This window comes from Gossypium hirsutum, chromosome A13, assembly GCF_007990345.1.
Source record: "Gossypium hirsutum isolate 1008001.06 chromosome A13, Gossypium_hirsutum_v2.1, whole genome shotgun sequence".
Taxonomy (NCBI): domain Eukaryota; kingdom Viridiplantae; phylum Streptophyta; class Magnoliopsida; order Malvales; family Malvaceae; genus Gossypium; species Gossypium hirsutum.
This window is the reverse complement of record NC_053436.1, coordinates 101,820,829-101,841,276: the sequence shown is the minus strand read 5'-3', so window position 1 is coordinate 101,841,276 and position 20,448 is coordinate 101,820,829. Positions and strand designations below refer to the sequence as shown.

The window sequence follows — 20,448 nt, the reverse complement described above, 5'->3', positions numbered from 1 at the left end:
TCCGTTCTATTAATTGAAACGAATCTGCCATTTAATTTAGGATAAATTATCAAAATAATAACTTTTATTTTTTTCAAACTAATAAATATTTTAGTCATTTATATTTGAAATATTATATTTTAATTATTTACGTTATCATGTTGTAACATTTTAATCACCGAGTCGTTAATTCCCCCTTTTATTTTCTTCTGTTTCTCCCTCTATTTTCCTCCATTTCTATCTCTTTTAATCTAAAAAAAAATTACTCAAAACGAAAAAAATATAAGGACCAATTATAAATTTTAACTTAAAATTTTCATTTGAAATAATGATTTAACATGTCCCATCAGTTTACGTTATACCGTTAATAACAATTAACACTCAGTAACTAAAATGTTACAACACGACAACATAAGTGACTAAAATGTAATATTTTAAATATAAGTAACTAAAATATAACATGAGAAAAATAAAAATGACTTTGAGTAATTCACCCTTGATTTTAATTGAATAAATTTACGACCAGAAACAAATATTGTACCTTTCCAATTGGACCAAAATAGGCGCTATGTATAATCAGAATCGTTAAACCAAACATTATCCTAACCAAGAAAAAACCATGAAAATCAGCTTTTGACTTGTTCTTATTTTGCATGATAAAATTGAACCCTAGAACCCCCAAAATAAGTACAAAAGTTCATACCATTTAACCAAATACATGTTTTTATTAAATATTTATTAAATATTTACGATAATAATACTCCTTTTTCTTTTTTAATTTCTTTAATACAATCAATTGGTCCAACCAGTGAGTGCAACAATAATAGGAAGTCTAAAAATAGTTCAATCTCTGATCCAGTATTTTAACATCATCCCTTTATAAAGGTGCCTACATTATTTGTTTATTTTACTTTTTCTGTTTATAACCCGACCTTTTGCAATTAAGCAGAGAAGAGAACTAAAAAATGAAATTTATGGTTTTGCTCAATGGTTATTACATGAACACCTAACGCATCATTCATAGTTCGTATACAAAATAACAAGTCAACTGCACCAAGAAGCACGCTGGAAGCCCATAAACGGAATCCTAGAAACTGTGTTCCTGGAATCGATAAAAGATCCAAAGGCAAAATGATGCTTACTTGTTCATTCTTCAGCCAAATGTTGCAATCAGGAAGGCCTTGTAAATGCTCATGAACTTGGCAACAAATGCTGCAAAAAGAGAGAAGAAAAACATATGAATGAATTTGATTAGCAAAATTTGGAAACATTGAAAGAACATTGTCAAGCAATAAGTCAGAAGAAAGAGTTAATACAAGTATGTTGATTTTATTTTTGTTGTTCAATTTTTTCATGTATTTGGAGGGTTATATCGTCATAAACATGTCCAGATACATGTCAGGCAAGGTGTTGAACATTGGCATTTCAAGCAAAATAAAGAGTCAACGTAACATAGTTACGCACAATGGAACAACAATATCTTTACTACAAGTTGGTAAGAAGCCACATTGTAAGCATATGTTAAAGCTGACACTAATATAAATATAGGTCAATATCAATGAAAGAACGTAGAAAATAGTTTCATCTACCCAAGACTAATTGATGATCATTAGCTCAAGACACTTTCAAAACTTTGCCGAGTCTTTCCCATGGCCACTCATCCGTCTTTATTCAACATAAATCTTGTGTCATTTTAATCCACACTCAGGTTACCGATCAATGTCCAATACCATATTCATTAAAGAAAATGGAGGAATGTGTCCTTCAATTGACAAACATTTCTCTCATTTCCAACAAGAATAAGTCATTTAATATTGAATATGAGCTGCTTCAATCTAGAAAACTTAAAAAGTTTTGGGTACCTTCAATATGAAAGATGGCTTTCTGTCCAAGACGCATCCTATGCTCCTGTTAAAAGGAAAGAAATTGAAGGGTCAAATTACTAGAATAGTAAAAGTTCAATCTAGAGTTGAAGTTCGGTAACATTGTTTTATTTTAATCAGAGGAATGCCTAGTGACTTTCGGCAACAATAAAATGAAGCATCAGATCTTATCACCCTGAAAACATCTAACTCACCACAAGCATATGCTGATTTTTAATATATTACCGTAGAATCATCACTCAAGCCACAATTGATAGAAAATTTCAACCAATGACCTCACTGCTTGCTCTTGATCTGCTTTATCATTATCATCATCATTAAGGGTAGAGAAAGCAGTTGTCTAGGTTTGAACCCGAGACTCAATGACTACAAGGACTTAAGCAATGTAAGTCAGTGGCACACTGATGGCTAGTTGACCTCTTGATCTGCTATTGATTGGCATGGTGTCTTCAAATATCCAAGAATCCATTTTACACCAAACTTCCTTAGCTGAAAGAATTTGATACTTTTTAAATGTAATTAAATGATAGTGATACGGGGTTGCGCGCGGACCAAGATCGAGTTGCCAAGTCACGAGAAACTCCTACGAAAACCCTAAACAATTAGATCTGAAACGAAACAGAAAATTAAAAGATTAGATTTTTAAATTTTTAGATCTGAAATAAAATCCCCAAATCAGCAAAGAATCAAATTGAGAATAGAAATAAGTGTTAGGGTTCTTGAAACCCTCAAGGAGATTGTGATTCTGCCCAATTGAACACCAAGATAGTTTTCCCCAAATTTCGACAATCTAATTTCACCCAAAACGAGTATGGAAAAACCCTAGAAATTGGGGATTTTTGGGCTGATTCCTTAAGATAGAAAAAGGCTGAAACACAATAAGAACAGAAAATAGATTAGATAATGATTCAGCACAAGTAGAAATAAAGAAAGAATTGACAGTAAGAAATTAAAAGATAAGTCCTAAGAAGCCTTGAAATCTCGAAAGATTTCACAACTCCCTTCAAACGGCTCTAATCTCCCCTCCAAAGAATATCAATGGCAAGAAGAAGGTTGAAGATGGCTCCCACAATCAAAAAGATTGTTAAAACAACTTCTAAGGAAAACTCAAGAGAAAATCCTTGAAGAACTCAAAGAGAATTTTCACTCAAATCAAATCTGAAATTTTCAATGTAATTGTAATGTAATGTAGGGTGGCTGGCCAAGCCATATAAATAGGCCTTTCAAATGTTTTCCTAATTTAATTAGAACACTAAAACTACAACTAAAAAAAAAAACTCCTAATTATTTTAATATGGAAATTCGGCCAAGGGTCTTTTATTTGGGACTCTTGGATAAACATTTAAACTAAGTAAAATAAATAAATAAATAAATAAAAATAAAACTTTACAACTTGGGCCACTTTGACAATTTGGCCTGATTTTCAACTAAGTATGGGTGGATTTCTTGATTGGGCTTGGAATCTTCTTATTGGGCCTTGCCCTCAAGAATTTGGGCTTTTGTGACTCGTATCATTCCCCCTTCCTCAAAAAGATTCGTCCTCGAATCTGAAAAATCAAATGAACTCGACTTTCCTCTATCGAACGGGACTAATGGCAATTGAGTCCACTGAGAAGAATAGCCATGAGATAGTAAATAGTAACGGAAATAAGCTTGTAGTCCAATCATAAGCATAATAGAATAGGTATAATGCATGTGAATGGACAGATTCAGATTACCATGCAAATAATCTAATTTACTCACCACTGCCTCGTCAAATATTTGAAACAAAGATGGAAATGTTTTAAGGCATTCAGTCGTCTCACATTGTTCCCACAAACCATGAATAAATTGCGAGTAATAAATCAAATGGTAAACATAATCGTCACAAGTAGGTATTTGAAAAGATTCACATGGTTCACAGAGTTGTATAATCATACCATGCATTAATCGACGGTCTATAGATTCACTCACACATGCATTATCAAAAACAAGAATCTTTTTATCAACCATCAAAACAGATAGATCATCAATAAATAAAATAGGACAGTCAAGCACGTTTCGATCTAAGTGTTCATCAACACGATCTTTATCACTATCCGAGGAGTACAAAAGTGTTTCAAAGGTTTCAAGCATCTTACCTCGATAAGCAGAAGAATAAGGGTCGATTTTACCTTTTTCATTTAAAACAAACCTTCGCTCATCGGGGGCATAGTGTAATCGAATCTCCGTTGTTGAGTTAACCTTTGTCAAATGGAACTCAAACTTCATGTACAACCACATAAACTGTTTAATGCACGAATATAAATTGAAAACAAATTTGGAAAATTTCGTTACTTTATTCTCCAAAACAGATTTGGACAAATTCAAGGATTTTACACAAGGTAAATCAAGAGAATAACAAATCACGCTTCTTTTCGTAATGACTTTATCAACCACAATCGAAGAGTAACAATTAATCGGATCAAAATGAGGGGATCTTTTAAGAACTAAGTCACCAAAAGTTTTATCAATAATTTTCAAATCTGCACTGGACTCGGTTTCTAAAATTTCCTTACCTCGCTTACCTTCAGGATCATGTAGTGTGATTTCATCTTTGCCTAAGTTGATCGTATGAAAGCGTCTTTCATTTGAGAGGTATTGAAGTTGAAAGTTATCTTTCGATCTTTCGGGAACCTGAAAAGTAGCAACACAAGAAAAATTCATATCTTGGTTAGTGGAAACATTCCTCACTACCCTTTCCACGTCTTTTTCTTTTGTTTCTTTTTCTAATTCATTTTCTCTTCTTTCTTCAATTTCTTTTTCACTCTCAATCTCTTTTTGCTCTTTTTCATTCTCTTTTTCTTTTTCCTCACTTGTTTTAACAGAATTTTTCAGTTTGATTTGGTCCTCATGGACTTGTTCCGGAGTGAGCGGCACTAAGGTGAGTTTTTTTCCTTGATGCTTGAAAGAATACCTATTGGTACGACCATCGTGAGTGACTTTTCGATCCAGTTGCCATGGTTCTCCTAGCAACAAATGGCAGGCTTGAATAGGCATTACGTCGCACACAACTTCGTCTTGATACTTACCGATAGAAAAGGCGATGCGCACTTGTTGAGTGACCCTAAATTGGCCTTCGTTGCTAAGCCCTTGTAGTTGATAAGGTTGTGGATGCTTGGTAGTGGTTAAGCAAAGCTTTTCCACCATCGTCGTGCTGGCTATGTTTGAGCAACTTTCACCATCAATAATAACTCTACAAAGCTTACCTTGTACATGGCAGCGAGTATGAAAGAGATGTTCTCGTTGCTGCTCGCTCTTTGGTTTTGCCAAAGATGATTGTCCACGATCATGAAAATCATCATCCATTCTAGGGACACGTTGAGGGCTGCACCTATGGGGCTGGTTATCCCTATCTTCCTTAATTGGATCTCGATATTGATGTTTTTGATTCACTCGTACCTCATTCAAAGTAGTATTCAATGCTTGAAGTGTAGCATTTATTTGTGTGATTGCAGTAGTATGTCCGTCTAACTGTTGTTGGACTTTCATAAGTGCATCATTATTATCACATTTAGACATCTTCAAAACTGTAAAAATAAACACTCAACACTCAAAAATAAAAGTTAGCAAACCTCACCATTAATCACTCAAAAAGAAAAATCAAATTCTCAATGAGGTCGAATTCAATCTTGTGAGTTCTTTATCAGAGTTTATATCAACCAATTAGAGAGTGTGAACCAAACTACCAAAGAATCCTAATTTGCAATAGGATGCCAAAAACTGACGAGACACCAAGTGATTCGTGTTGCACCGAGGAAGGATTGTGCACACGTTTAAATCCTACTAACACAAGAAACAAGAAGGTGTTAGATATTGTAAAAGGATAATAAAAAGCAAACAAATGAAAACCTACAGCTAAGAATCAATAAAAATTGCTGAAAACAGAAAACCCGAAAAACTGCGGAGTAACTTGACAACTTCGTTCAAGGTGTTCCCGATCTCCAAAAATCACGAAATTAAATCTGGAGTGTCCTTATATATTAAATTTTCGATCGGGAAATTTTGGGCACCAAATTCAACCCGCTGAATCTGTTTTTAAATTTTTATTGAATTTCGTATTTTTTGATTTTTTTGACTGATTTTTTTGCGGGAATAATTTTTTTATATTCAAGCACAGTGCAAAAAACATGTATGTAAAATTTCAGATCAATAGGACAACGTTTACCCACTCAAATGAATTTTTTTTGAACAATTTTTCTGGGTAAAACTGCTGTTTATGCTTTAAAAAATAGAGATCAATTTAGAAATCAACCAAGAACACCCAAAACGCCCAAAATCTGATACCAAATGATACGGGGTTACGCGCGGACCAAGATCGAGTTGCCAAGTCACGAGAAACTCCTACGAAAACCCTAAACAATTAGATCTGAAACGAAACAGAAAATTAAAAGATTAGATTTTTAAATTTTTAGATCTGAAATAAAATCCCCAAATCAGCAAAGAATCAAATTGAGAATAGAAATAAGTGTTAGGGTTCTTGAAACCCTCAAGGAGATTGTGATTCTGCCCAATTGAACACCAAGATAGTTTTCCCCAAATTTCGACAATCTAATTTCACCCAAAACGAGTATGGAAAAACCCTAGAAATTGGGGATTTTTGGGCTGATTCCTTAAGATAGAAAAAGGCTGAAAACACAATAAGAACAGAAAATAGATTAGATAATGATTCAGCACAAGTAGAAATAAAGAAAGAATTGACAGTAAGAAATTAAAAGATAAGTCCTAAGAAGCCTTGAAATCTCGAAAGATTTCACAACTCCCTTCAAACGGCTCTAATCTCCCCTCCAAAGAATATCAATGGCAAGAAGAAGGTTGAAGATGGCTCCCACAATCAAAAAGATTGTTAAAACAACTTCTAAGGAAAACTCAAGAGAAAATCCTTGAAGAACTCAAAGAGAATTTTCACTCAAATCAAATCTGAAATTTTCAATGTAATTGTAATGTAATGTAGGGTGGCTGGCCAAGCCATATAAATAGGCCTTTCAAATGTTTTCCTAATTTAATTAGAACACTAAAACTACAACTAAAAAAAAAAACTCCTAATTATTTTAATATGGAAATTCGGCCAAGGGTCTTTTATTTGGGACTCTTGGATAAACATTTAAACTAAGTAAAATAAATAAATAAATAAATAAAAATAAAACTTTACAACTTGGGCCACTTTGACAATTTGGCCTGATTTTCAACTAAGTATGGGTGGATTTCTTGATTGGGCTTGGAATCTTCTTATTGGGCCTTGCCCTCAAGAATTTGGGCTTTTGTGACTCGTATCAGATAGTCTGATTTTAAGCCATCTATGACGTTCTTTTTCCTTTATCTTTTTATCTAGGGGTTTGCAAAATAAATGGAAATTACGAGTTTAAGAGAAGATTGGCTTCAATTTAAGGCCAAAGAACTGAGCACTGAATCAAGGTCAATATGTTAATTGACTATTTCGATGAAGCACAGAAGAATCAGCCGTAACCACAAAAAAACCAATATCTAATGTAGGTCAGATAAAGTTAACACATACTACCTGGTATAGGATAGACTATTGAACTTACATAATACGCAGCCCAATGGCACACCTCGTGTTTTAGCTCTGCATCCAATTTCTTCAATAACTCATGAAGGAGCCTCTGAGACAGCAACCAAGCAAACTTTAATTCAAGAAGATATCAGACTGCAACACGAAATTGGGCCGTGTTTACCTTCAGGATAATCTCAGGTGGAATACAATTTATAAGCAATTCATACACCTTCCCTCGAACCTCAAACAGCCTAAAGAACAAAGAAAAATGGTTTAAGAGGAACTTTTGAAGATGGATGCTCAAAAGATACCATAAAGGACATTTTACATTTCAATTCACTTCTACTCATACAACCCCGTACATCTTTCCTTTAGGAACTTGCCATAGGTAATAATGTAACTAACTTTACCAAATATGTACTGAAGGAAATATCAATTATTGCAGCGATAATAAGATACTGTAAGATGTTGCAGTGGAAACCTTTTAGGGCTTTGCTCCTTCATTATATCAGTTGCTATTTCAGATATATATTCCTCCCAATCCATTGGCAGAATTGCTTGGTTGCTTGTGAAAGGGTGCCTATAATCACGAATACAGTACAAAAAAAAAAAAACATATGCAAGGAAGTTTCTTGCCCTGATTTGCATGACAGAAGTATTGATCCATAAAAGATAACACCGAGCTTAACTGTTGAACACGGCAAGTCTCAAATGACAATATAGCTCTCCTTAAACTCCTATTTGACTTTTCTGCAATGCGGGCCGCAAAACCAGATGGAAGTTGCAACCCTTCTTTCTTTCCAATGAACTCTATCACCTTAATGATCTGGCGTAGAGAATAAGGAAATAGAGTTCAATTCACCAATAAGAAGACAGACATTGGTCAGAGTTGAAGAAGCCAGGCATTAAGAGAAAAAGATTCTTCACGGAAAATGCATATGAACATCATATTGCTTTAGGCAACAACCCCTTAAAAGGGTTTGAGGAAAAAGATTTGAAGGAACATGTGTTAGATTATATCTATTCATATTTTCACATGATAATAAAAAAAAAGTAGCAAACTCTGCCAACCTGTTCTTCTGAAGGAGCATTTATTCGAATGTTCAAACAACGAGACCGAATGGCTTCAGTGACTTTTGAAGAACTATTACAGCACAAAATTAGACGGCAAGAAGCACTGTACTTCTCCATTGTTCTTCGGAGTGAATGCTGGGCTTCTCTTGAAAGCTTGTCAACTTCATTTAGAATCAGCACTGACATTCATAAAAGATAATGTCAGTAAAATAGTGAAATTATATACAATTACTCAAAATTTTAAGAGAGACAGAAACCTATCAACTTGAAATAAGCTTCAAGAATAATACCAAATAGACAAGATAACATAAAGGGCATGGACAACGAATGCTAATTCCGGAAAATAAAATATTAAAGATACATATACAATGCCATTATGGAGGCATATGTTAAACATTGAATTCTAGACAAGAGACAAGCTTCTAACAGAGATTTATTAGGCTGGACTGCAAGTAAAAAAGAGATTACCTTTATATCCTTTTTTCCCTTTGGTGTCAATTGGTCTATTTTTAGCCATTTCCTTAATTATCTCTTGAACTATGTATCTGTCCTGAAAGCCTGCATCACTTGGACTCAATTCCACATGGTTGGCACTTGACAACATGGTCAACTCCAGATCAATTGTTCTACTTCCAGCCTAAAACAAAATGAAAAGAAGATGGTACTCTAGTTAACGAGCATAAAGCGAAAATAATGCCTTGATTCAACCAATGATGGTTCAAAAATGCTCAACAAAACAATAAGCTTCATTGTTCCGTACAACGGTAACAATGATAAATGTAAAATCAAGTATAAAGATCTGTTAAACATCAAGGATAAAAGAAAGCTCCAAAATACCCTTATGTGCAAATCATCATTAGAAATTCTCATTCTTACAATGAAATCTTTATTGAAAATTTTATCCATAGAGCAGAAATATTACATTTCATTTTCATTAGATCAAGAAATTTGATATGAAAATTAAATCATCATTTGAAACTTACATCAATTTTCCAGTTCTTATTCTCCACTTTCACCTGCAACCAACCAAACAAAATAATCCTTTTAAGCACAATAACCAAAAAATAAAAATAAAAATCCAGTGGTAATTCTATGAAAAGAGAAAACCCGACTTAAAACTCAAGAAGAAAATTGGAAAAACAAACTCATATTTCCTTTTTTCTTTTTGCCCCCAAATTAAATTAAGTAAAGAAATAAAAAGAATAAACATAGTACTTAAATATTTCCTTCACTTAACAAAAAAAGTTATACATACAACAATTATAAATCTGTTTAAAAGATGAAAATTTAAAAAAAAAAATTGAGAGGGAGTAGACCTTTTCAGCAGAGGGACCAAAAATTTGTCTAAGAAGAGCCATAATTAGGGTTTTCTTGCCAGACCCAGATGGTCCATAGAAGAGTAAGTGAGGGCAATCCTGCTCTGCAACCTGATTAAATAAAATTCTATATAAATAAGAAAAAAAAACCCATGAAATTGAATCAATTAAAACCAAAAAGGAGAAATTAATAATTAGGCATTCAAAACTAAACAGAAAAAATCATTTTGAAGTGAATTAAAAAATGGGGTACCAGTTTCTTGAGATTCAGGGCAATCTCTTGATGAACCATAGCTTGGTCTAGGGTTTTGGGTCGGTATTTATCAACCCACAACATTTTTGAAGAAAATTTTGGTTATTCTCAGTGAAATGGAAATTGAAATAAAGAAAAGAGAAAGTGGCGGGAAGGAAGAGGAGAGAGCGAGAGTGGAGTTGTTACTTTGCATTAAAAGGAAAAGGAAGAAGGAGAAAATGTTTTTAGGGTAAATATCAATAATAGTCATTCAACTATGCATTTAGTTCTATTTTGGTTATCCAACTAATTCTATGGATTTAGTAACTCAACTTTTCGAAATCAAATATTTTAGTCACTTAATGTTAGATTAGAGTTGACAAATGGGTGGACTCGATCAAGCTTACTTTAGACTCGGATTTTCTCAAGCTCAGATTAGCATTGGCTTGAGCTTGGGCTTTCTTAAGCTTAGATTTTCTCAAGCTTGGGTTCTTTCAGACTCGGTTTCTTTTTTTGAGCTTGGAACAAGCCGAGTAGACTCTGACGGATTTAAATAATTTTAAAATTTATAAGTTATAAATATTTTAATGTTGAATATAATAATTCATTTTACTTTTATAGAATAACAATACAATTATAAATTGCCTTATAAAAAGCATAAATTATATTTATTTAATAGAGTTATTTTATATAAAATGATTAAAGTGCTTATTGTATGTAAAATTTATTTTATGATATTATATGAATTAATGAAAATAACGTTTATTGTTCATTATTATAATATATTGACAATTGAATAACTTTTTATCTTTCTTATTAAATTTATAAACCTAATACTCATATTCTAAAATATTTATTTCAAAACTCAAATATATTATAATAAGCTCAAATCCAAATAATATAATCATTATTACTCAAACTCAAAATAAACTAATTATAGCCCAAATCTATTTAGATATTTGTAGAGGTAAAATGCAATATATAAACAATAATATTCAATAAATTTTTTATTTTATAAATGTTGAGAATTAAATTTTTTGAATTTTTTTAATAATTAGAATCAAATTGATAGAATATATAAATATTAAAAGACTAAATTTATTATTAAACTAATAAAAACTCATATAAACACTTTTGTTAATATTCAAAGGACTATTAGCGTGCAATGAAGAAAATATTTGATTTTATATAATTTAGTAACCAAAATAAAAAAAATTTTTAAAGGTCAGTGTCTAAATAAAACACAAGCAATATTTTAATGAACATTTCTATACTTTACCTAAAAAAAATTAACCGCTGTTACAATTTACTTATTACATTTTACCTCTATAAATATCTAAATATTTTTAAGAAATACACATAAATAAAAATTATGAATTTACTGGAATATAACATAGTTTATTTATAATTAAAAATTATCATTTTTTTTTTGAGAAAAAAACCTGGTCTGCTTTATTAAAGAAAATAGAAAAACAAATGTATAACATAAAAAGGGAAAGGCTAAGGCTAAGGCCCAAAGCGTGAAATGAAGCTCCTAAAAACAAATTCAGAAAACCTAAACAGTACCTAAAAAATCAGCAGCCAGTTCTTCAATCTTTTTGACGAATCCCTTTCTTGTTTCTTCTTTTCTTCATTTTGTTTCAAGGGCGATTCGTGAAACAACTAAGGCAGCAATGACTCAGATATCCCTTCAGTTAGCGAATTTATTCGCTGATTAGTTGCTCTGATATGTGAGCAAATTGAGCCAGATATCTTCACTGTCAAAAAAATTTCTTTTCCCCAATCTTCCAAAGACTCAAATAAAGGTATCCCCCTTTTTTTTTTATCATCGTTGATGGTTCCTTATCCCTCATTTGGACTCGTCGATTTTGTTCTTCTTGCATTGCGTTTATCCTCTTCGACGGCTTGGGCAAAAAATTATCATAAATTTAATTGTTCATAATTAATAAAATATAATTATATTATTTTAAAGACAATTTATTTAGAGATGATAATGGAGCGGAGTGGGACAGATATTGTTAAATTCACTGTCGCCCTTCAATTGATACGTTCAGCTTCACCACCCGTTTCCCTTCACTATGAGTATACAATATTAGAAACTATTACTATCTCTGTAAATGTTGAATGTATCTATCCCGCCACCTTATCCTATTCATTTAATTTTTATTATTTATTTTTAATTTTTTTAAAGTCAAATAAAAATTCTTCAAAAAAATTATTTAAACATAAATATATTATTTTTTATATATTATATTATTACCATTTTAATGACTTATTATAAGGATAAAATGATAATTTTATATAATGGAGTGGGTCAACTGTTCCATAATCACTATTCATAAGAAAAAATCAATCTCACATCACATCCATTTTTCAAAAAAAAGAAAAATTCACTTTGAATCTATTTGGAATCTATGGAACTTTAAATTTTGTCATCCTTCAATTTATTATCTAATAAAATTTAATTGAAAATTAATATTTTATTTTTAATTAATTTAAAATTATATAAAATTTGTAAGTTTATAATTTGGTCATTCAATTTTAAAAAATTATAAGTTAGTCATTGAACTATTGAAACGTTATTGTCTAAGTCATCGCCCATTAACTTTGTAACAAACGTTTAAAGTGGTCATTAAGTCATTATTAATCATAACACCTAAGGTAATTCAATTATTAGTAAGTTTACACTTTAATCACTCAATTTCAAAAAAAGTATAAATTTATCTTTGAACTATTAAGAACTTTACAAGTTTAAACTTTAGTCACTCACTCTTTAAACTATTACTCCCTAACTCCATAATCCAAACAATATCAACAACTTAAGCGACAAACTTTAGCAATGCCATTGCCAACCCCATGCCTCACATCTAACGCAACCAACCAAACAACCTTTCATACTTAACCAACTCACCACTTCCCCTTCAACCAAAATCACAACTCAAGAAAATCTACAATCAAATTATTCAAGTACATTTATCCTAAACTAACAACCAAATATCACTATAATTATAATCAAAGCAAACAAAAATATATATAAAAAAACAAAGGGACATGATAAAATCAGAGAAGGAATCAAAGTTTCAAAAAAAAAAAGTCATGTGTATAAGATTCAATGAGGAGTTAGGCTAAGAATTTTAATCAACGGATGCTTAATCCGAATGGTTAAGGAGAAGGTCTTGTCAAGAAGAGGAACATATCAAAGTTAGGCAACCATTCGATGACGGTAAACGAAAATTGGAGAATTTATTTGTTAGGGCTTGATATATAAATCAGCAGAGTTTTAGGTCATTTCAAGGAAAACAAAATAGTAGGGTCGAAAGAGGAGGGAAAGAGCTTTAGTTCAATGTGATTCTTCGTTAAAGGAAGATGATATACGATAGTAAGATTACTGAAATACAATTTTGAAGGAGGTTCCAAAATCTCATTGCTTAACTATCGTATAGTTCAGCGACCAGCTTTTAACTTTTTGAAATTGGGTAACCGCAATATAAACTTAGTAATAATTAAGTGACCTTGGGTTTTATGATGAGTAATGACTTAATAGTCACATCATACATTTGTTACCAAGTTAACAAGCCAACGGTATAAAAGATAACGTAACCAAGTAACGTTGAAATAATTTAATAATTAATTTATAATTTTTTAAAATTAAATAATCAATATCTAAATTTCGTCCTCGAAAAAAAGTAAAATTTATTTGACAAAAAAAGCTAAACTAAGTGGTACCTAGTAGTTACCAAATGCCAAAAATGATAATGAGGCAAAGGCCAAATTGAAAGGTAAAATGTTGGATGAGAAAGTGGGACCAAATATTTCCCAAATGCCGAAAAAACCAACAACCACAAAACAAAGAAGTGTGGCAAAGGCCAAATTGACATTAAGATGCCTACTCAAATTGAATTGAAAGCTCAATCGAATTGGAAAAATAAAACAATTAGGCTTGTGTCATTGTTGCATGCTTGACAAAAAGCATAAGAAAGGAATGGAGTTTTGCAACCAATCATTCACCATCTTTTTCTGTCAAACTCAACTTGTTGTGATATCAATAATTGAAATGTCAGCCTTGGAGTGCTACTTTTAATTGACTAATTGACAGGTAGGTAAATAGATATTTAGCTTCACTGGCTAAATTTTAGAGTGAATGGAGAATCCATTAATGTGTTGAAATTAGTTTTAACTTTAACAGTATCTATATTCCTTCTATTCTTCAATTTTTTTTTTGAAGCGTCTTTGTGTAAACAAATATGGGTATGTGGATACATCCATTCAAACATCCTCTGGAAGAACTTTAAAAGAATTAAACATACCCATATGGGATCAATGCTAGCATCTAACACTTACATTTGAAGCCGACAACTACTGGTACAGAGTTAGAGGGCTTCAATTACCCTTAAAGACATGGAAGTGAAGTAGATGAGAAAAAGGCCTCCACCAAGGACCCCATCAAGCTTCATATTTCTCATTGGTAGGACCAAAAGGGCCCAAAGCAAGGCGGCAACAAGGAAACCCAGTGTTTCAAGGAGATAAGGGTCTTCAGGGATCTGAACAGGTGAAGGGTACCCATACCAGGCTGAGCCAACCAATGACATGCCTAAACCAAAGAGAGTGTTGAAGATAGGACCAGCATAGCAGCCTGATATAGCCACTTGAACCCCTTCTGGACCACCATTCAATGCCATTGTCAAGTTGGTGACAATGTCTCCAAGTGAGTTGCCCCAAGCAAGGACTGTGAAACCAAGGATTGACTGACTGATTCCAAGTATGTGGCCAAGTGAAATCAATAAGCCAACTAATTCTTGAGCTATGATGTAACTCCAAACCACACTCATCAAGAACCCTCCAGCTAACCAAGGGAACAAGCAGGTCTTTGGTGGGTTAGATTTTTCGGTTCTCAAATATGCAAGAAACCCCAAACTGATGCCAAACAGGACCCCAATTCCATAGACCACCAGACCAGTTTTGAAGGTTAGATTGTCATCTTGAAGGTCCCAAAGTACAGATAAGAGAATTGGTGCTAATGTCACTGAAACAACTGCAACTGGTTTAGACCATCTTTCTTGACAAGCAATTGGGATTGTTAATCTCCTAGGTAAATACAGGGGCATCTCAAGGACCCAAAGTAACACACTCCAAGTATCTGATATTCTTAAACATAAGCAACAGTTCTTGAATTCATCTACTTTTACATCTTTCACATCCCCTTCCTCTAAATAAACGATCTCCATTTTGTCGATTCCGTTCAAAATCGGTATGTTCAAACCGCTGTTATAGCTCGAATCCGAATCCGTTATGTCCCTTCCACCAGAATTCCAAACAATATATATGATGTAAACAAGGATGACATAAACAATATACATTGAAGAAAAGGCCATTGCTCCCCAAAGATTGATTTCCCCCATAATCAATATCAAAATTAAGGACACAAGAACCAAGAGGAGGTAGCAAACATCTCTTACAAAGGCCGGTTTGTTGACCGCAACCCGTTTCCGGTGCACGAAAGTGCCTATCGTTCCGACCACGATACTAGTCACAAAGAAAACACCACCTAAAACAGTATTTAGGCCAACGTCCTGTGTAGCGCTATCCATGAAAGAGACTACGCTAGAAAACACGTCAGGGGCACCGTTGCCAAGAGACAAGAGTGTAACACCAGCAAGCGTAGGGGACAGTTTTAACAGGCTTGACAAGCTTTCAAGGGAATAGCAGAAGTATTCAGAGGCTGTATTTCCCAAAAGATAAAACAAGACAATAAGCCAAGCAATCAACAGGCAAAGACCCAACACAGGAAATCTTCCAAAATTGCAATAAAAATGGTAAAGATAATCAACATAGCCTTGATAAACACATGGGTTATTATTAGACTTGAGATAAGAACACTTGGCTTTATAATCATCTAAATCCTCCAGGGCTTTACAATCTTGCTGGCTATTGCGAAATTTAGAACCATTGCTCCCTAAAACAACTTGTGAAGGACTGGAACACATCATCAGGAAAACAGATGCCACCAAGAGGAATGAAATGTTCATGAAAATGAGGATGCACCTCTTGTTTTGGTACTGTAATACCCAAGTACCCATACCAGAAACTCAAACCCAAAAAGAGAGAAAATATTGAACTAAAACATGATTAAGGAACCCAATTGTAAGAACTAACACTAACCTTTGCATGGGGTGTTTTAAAAGCAGTATTGTGGTAGGAGAGGAAAATGGCTGTTTGTTAATATAGGATTTGGATGGTGACTGGGTTAAGGAAATGAAATGAAAAGATTGTTGATTAAAAGCTCAGTTTGTCTTTTAATGTTGCACCAATAGCAACCAAGGAAATTAAAAAAATGGATATGGTGGCAAGGCAAATCACGCATCAGATACAAGTGGCATCCGGGTTTAGGGTTTGGGTGTCCCTTTTACATAAATCGCTGGAGTTCCAGGACTTTTCAGAATAAAACACACACACAAAAAAGATGATGTAATCTTGTAAATCTGCTGATTCGTCGGTCGGTCTAATTTTATATATTTTAATATATTATTGTCTGGATTTTGTCTCAAATTATTATTTATGATTTGTAAATATTGTCCTCCATCTAATTCCTTTTTACTAATTTACAACTATTATTATCCAAATGGAAAATAAAGCGTTTGGACTTTAGAGTAGTGACAACACAACGTGGAAAATTAGCGAAAGAGAGGGAGACATAAATTATGGGGAGTTTGGCACGTTTGCTCATGACGACGAGACTTCATGTGAATTTCACTAACACAGTATAATCGTTGATAGGCCGCTTCATTCGTCTGATTCCATGCACACCAATCCAATCCCATTAGATATTCAAGATTCCAATTACCACAATTTTCTAGTATTTTTAGAATCGGATTGAATGGATTGATAGGTTATAAATATATTAGTATATTAAATCAAAATAAGGTAAAAATTTAATTGATTTATGAATGAGTTCTAATCAATTGATCTTGATTAAAAATATCTAATTAAATTATTTATTGATCAGACTAGAAAGTGATGGACTGATTAGTTTAACAAGCAATCTAGTTCCAAAAACATTTGTCTTAGTTTAGATAACACCATGTGCTATAACAATTAAGATGATGCGAGTTCAAGCGTAATTAAATATATTTTTCTTTCGATTTAAAAGTTTAGAAAAAATTATAGGTAAAATTAAGTATTATATAAAAAATTTATTACAATTTTGATAAATTAATATTCTTATGTAAGTCTTCATATAAAATTTATTATAGCTTATGATTTAAGTTAGAATATATTTTGATTGCCAATTCATTCATTTGTGCGTTGTACTTGGATTTCATTTCAATGGAAGTTATTTAGATGTCGTATCATAAACTTAGTTGATAATTATAGGAATGTATTAATTTTAAGACATGATGATTTATTTGGCTATTTAATTTTACTAAAAAAAATTATTTTAACCTTCCATTTAATTTTTAGCCTTTAAACTTACTTTTTTGTGGGTAAATACCTCAAAAAGGAAGGAAAGTTAATATTTTTAAACTTTGTTGATGTGGTATACATATGAATTGCTACGTGAATAACACATCAACATGTATTTAATTTTTTAAAATTTTAAAAAAATCATTAAAATTATTAAAAAAATATTTTTAAAATTTAAAAATAATTTAAAAGCTATCATGTCATCCATGTGTATGCCACATCAGCCAAATTAAAAAACAATAGACAAAAAATATAAATTCAATGACTAAAAAAATGAAAAAATAAATAAAAAGATAAAATATTTTTTAAAATTAAAATACAAAATAAATTATTATATATATACATCATAGCGGTTGAGAATTAAATCAATTGGTTTCACTTGTACATGGTATTAATTGACTCGTTAATGATTTCTATAATCTAAACGTTGGACACAAGCGAAATTACGTGTTGATGTGAGTCCAAAAACAAAATTTTATAATATTAGATCCAACTAAACTAATCCTAATCCATGAAAATTTTATTCAAACTCCAATATTACCGAAGAGAGCGGAAGAAATAACCCCAAAATGGTTTTTCCTTTTTTCAAAATAATCGGTAAATCTTTACGAAATCTAATATTTTAAATTATTTTTGTTGACAATAATTGCATGTGTCAAGATTTAAGTTGGTTCATCTACCATTGATCTTCATAATTAAGTTTCATTTTTCTTAAAAATTAAAGTCGATATAAATAATATGAAGCTTTGACAAATGGGTCAAATAAATGTACTTAAGAGTAGGTATTCTGGAAACTTGCAATTTTCCACACCGCGTGGGCTTTAGTTCAAACCGTAAAAAAGGTTTGGTTTTAGCTTTTTCTTCTCCTTATTATTAATTTGGATTTAAAGATAGATATTTCTTTAATCTCGAATTAATTATTAATCTATTCAAATTTTATAAAATATAATAATATCTTTTAATTCCTTATTTTCAATAAATAATTAAAATAGTTCCAATAACTATAATCCTAATCCGTTACAATACATGATTAAATTGATAATCAAAATATATCCGAATTTAATTAAGAATAAAGTTTATATAGTATGAGAATTAAATCAAAATAAATTTGAGCAAAATTTATACATAATATATACACATAAATAAAACTCCAACCTAAAATTTTAAATTTTTAATTAAGTTAAAATTTCATTCACACCCAAATTAAATATTATAAATTTAAATTTTAACTCAATAATATCATTAAACTAAAGCTTCATTCACAATCAAATCAAGTGTATAATTCAAATAATTGAGGAATTATAAATGTATAATTTATATTCTACTTGCATTTATATCATAGGAAGAAAACAAAAGTAAATGAAGGACAACCGCAAATGTCAGCTTCATTTTGTGAAGGCAATTGTAGAAGAATCCAAGAATCATTATTATAGATGAAGTATAGGATAGGAGAGGTGGGGTTTGGCCATAAACATTAAAGATTCCCTAGTGTATTCCTTTCAACATTACATTTATCCTAATTTTTGTTTTATCTTGAGACTCTCATCCCATATCAAATTATTATTATTATTATTATTTTTACTTCTATTTAAGGTAGTTATGTAGCACTTTCAAAAGGCATCAGGTGGATGCTTGAATACAGTTATCTATCTCTTATTCATCAGACTATCCTCAGTTGCTTAGGTTTTTAAACTAATCACTTATCGAGAGATCACCTGTTTATAATAGGCCCATTTTGCCCGGGCCCATTTACAAAACACCTAACCCAATTAAACAAATACCCCAAAACCCTTTACATAAAATTAAAACCCAATTCTAATAAACTCATTTTCTAACCAAATACTCCAAAATTTTAGCCCCAATTACATAACAGATGCCCAAATTCTAAGTCCCCAAACCCAATAAGAATTAGCCCTAAAACTCGAGGCCTAATACACCCAAAATTCTCAGCAGCACTAGGAGCTTCTGGAATGTACCAGAATAGGCCAAAAATTGGAACTCCCACGAGTGATTCCTCCCGCGCACACCTCCACTGTACGGCCAAATCTGCACAAAGAATATACCAGAAGGGATTACTAACAGAATACAGCTAATTATGTAATTATTTTATTGTATTTTTATTCCAAAAATTAGGCTATAAGAAGCCATTGATTTCACCCCTGTAAAAAAGGGAGGATGCTATACGCATATACCCATACTGAAATACAAGAAAAAGCTACCAAAACTTTAAAGGTGATTTCCCCAAACATTTTTCTTTTTTCGTTTTTAATTAGCATATAATTTTGGTATGGAAATACAAAGAAAAAACACCTGAATCGACACCAATGAAAGCCTACATCTCATATATGGATACGGGCGAGGGTCGAACATCGTTGAATTCGGGTTCATTTTTTTCTTTTTTTATTTCGATCTGTTTTTTTTTAAAAGAAAAAAAAACAGGAGATTCAAACGTTTTTTGCGAAAGAAAAGAGAAAGGAAAGTATCTCACAATATTTTCATGGACGTGGCATGGATCTCTTCATGGTGGTATACTGTCGATTGCCAAACAAAATGGTGAATCTGGCAGATGTAAAGAACCCTAGCAATTTTAATTTTGGGATTGTGGTTCTTTGTTTGGAAGATGGGCAGCATTTGGGAAAAAAGGATGAAAAAGGGTTTTAAATTCATTGAAAAAAACGTGGTGCTGGACCATGCTTTTAATGATCCGCGCCTATTGGAGTACCTGGATCGGCGCCTTGTTCTTTCAAATGGACAATTTACGTGTTAGGTCCTTCCCTTTGCGCGGAGCCTTCAATTGCGTCCTGTTTATTTATTTTGTTTTTTTTAATTTGACCTTCTAATTTGTTTTTTTTACTTTGATCCGCGGTTCAGTGTAATATTATTGGGTGCGGGATATTTTGGATTTCGGTCCCTGCATGTTTGTGCGCATGGCACATTGATCCTGTTTTTCAATTATTTCATTTGTAAATTGTT

At 32.1% G+C, this 20,448-nt stretch overlaps 2 protein-coding genes and 1 long non-coding RNA gene across 4 annotated transcripts; all 3 read right to left on the bottom strand.

Annotated features, from left to right (window-relative positions):
- Nucleotides 1–929: 929 nt before the first annotated feature.
- On the bottom strand, nucleotides 930–10,222 carry LOC121212533 (replication factor C subunit 3). Of its 2 annotated transcripts, none has more exons than XM_041085483.1 (11): nucleotides 10,036–10,222; nucleotides 9,783–9,893; nucleotides 9,450–9,482; nucleotides 8,935–9,103; nucleotides 8,464–8,645; nucleotides 8,082–8,218; nucleotides 7,874–7,972; nucleotides 7,574–7,643; nucleotides 7,427–7,501; nucleotides 1,842–1,887; nucleotides 930–1,191 (listed from the first exon to the last, which is right to left on the bottom strand). In XM_041085483.1, exons 1-11 carry the CDS (start codon nucleotides 10,117–10,119, stop codon nucleotides 1,133–1,135), a joined length of 1,065 nt encoding a protein of 354 aa, XP_040941417.1. In that variant the 5' UTR covers nucleotides 10,120–10,222; the 3' UTR covers nucleotides 930–1,132. The 2 variants fall into 2 exon arrangements, with proteins under 2 accessions (XP_040941417.1, XP_040941418.1); XM_041085484.1 differs by having other exon boundaries at nucleotides 9,783–9,909; nucleotides 10,036–10,201.
- A 3,986-nt stretch (nucleotides 10,223–14,208) lies between these two features.
- Nucleotides 14,209–16,423, bottom strand: LOC107893136 (cation/calcium exchanger 2). Its single transcript, XM_016818056.2, has one exon. The coding sequence runs from the start codon at nucleotides 16,089–16,091 to the stop codon at nucleotides 14,385–14,387; it is 1,707 nt and encodes a 568-aa protein (XP_016673545.1). The 5' UTR covers nucleotides 16,092–16,423; the 3' UTR covers nucleotides 14,209–14,384.
- Nucleotides 16,424–19,025: 2,602 nt separating this feature from the next.
- Nucleotides 19,026–20,162, bottom strand: LOC121212532 (uncharacterized). The gene is made up of 2 exons (XR_005907806.1): nucleotides 19,964–20,162; nucleotides 19,026–19,521 (listed from the first exon to the last, which is right to left on the bottom strand). It is a non-coding gene; the product is annotated as an uncharacterized lncRNA (long non-coding RNA).
- Between the last annotated feature and the right edge of the window lie 286 nt (nucleotides 20,163–20,448).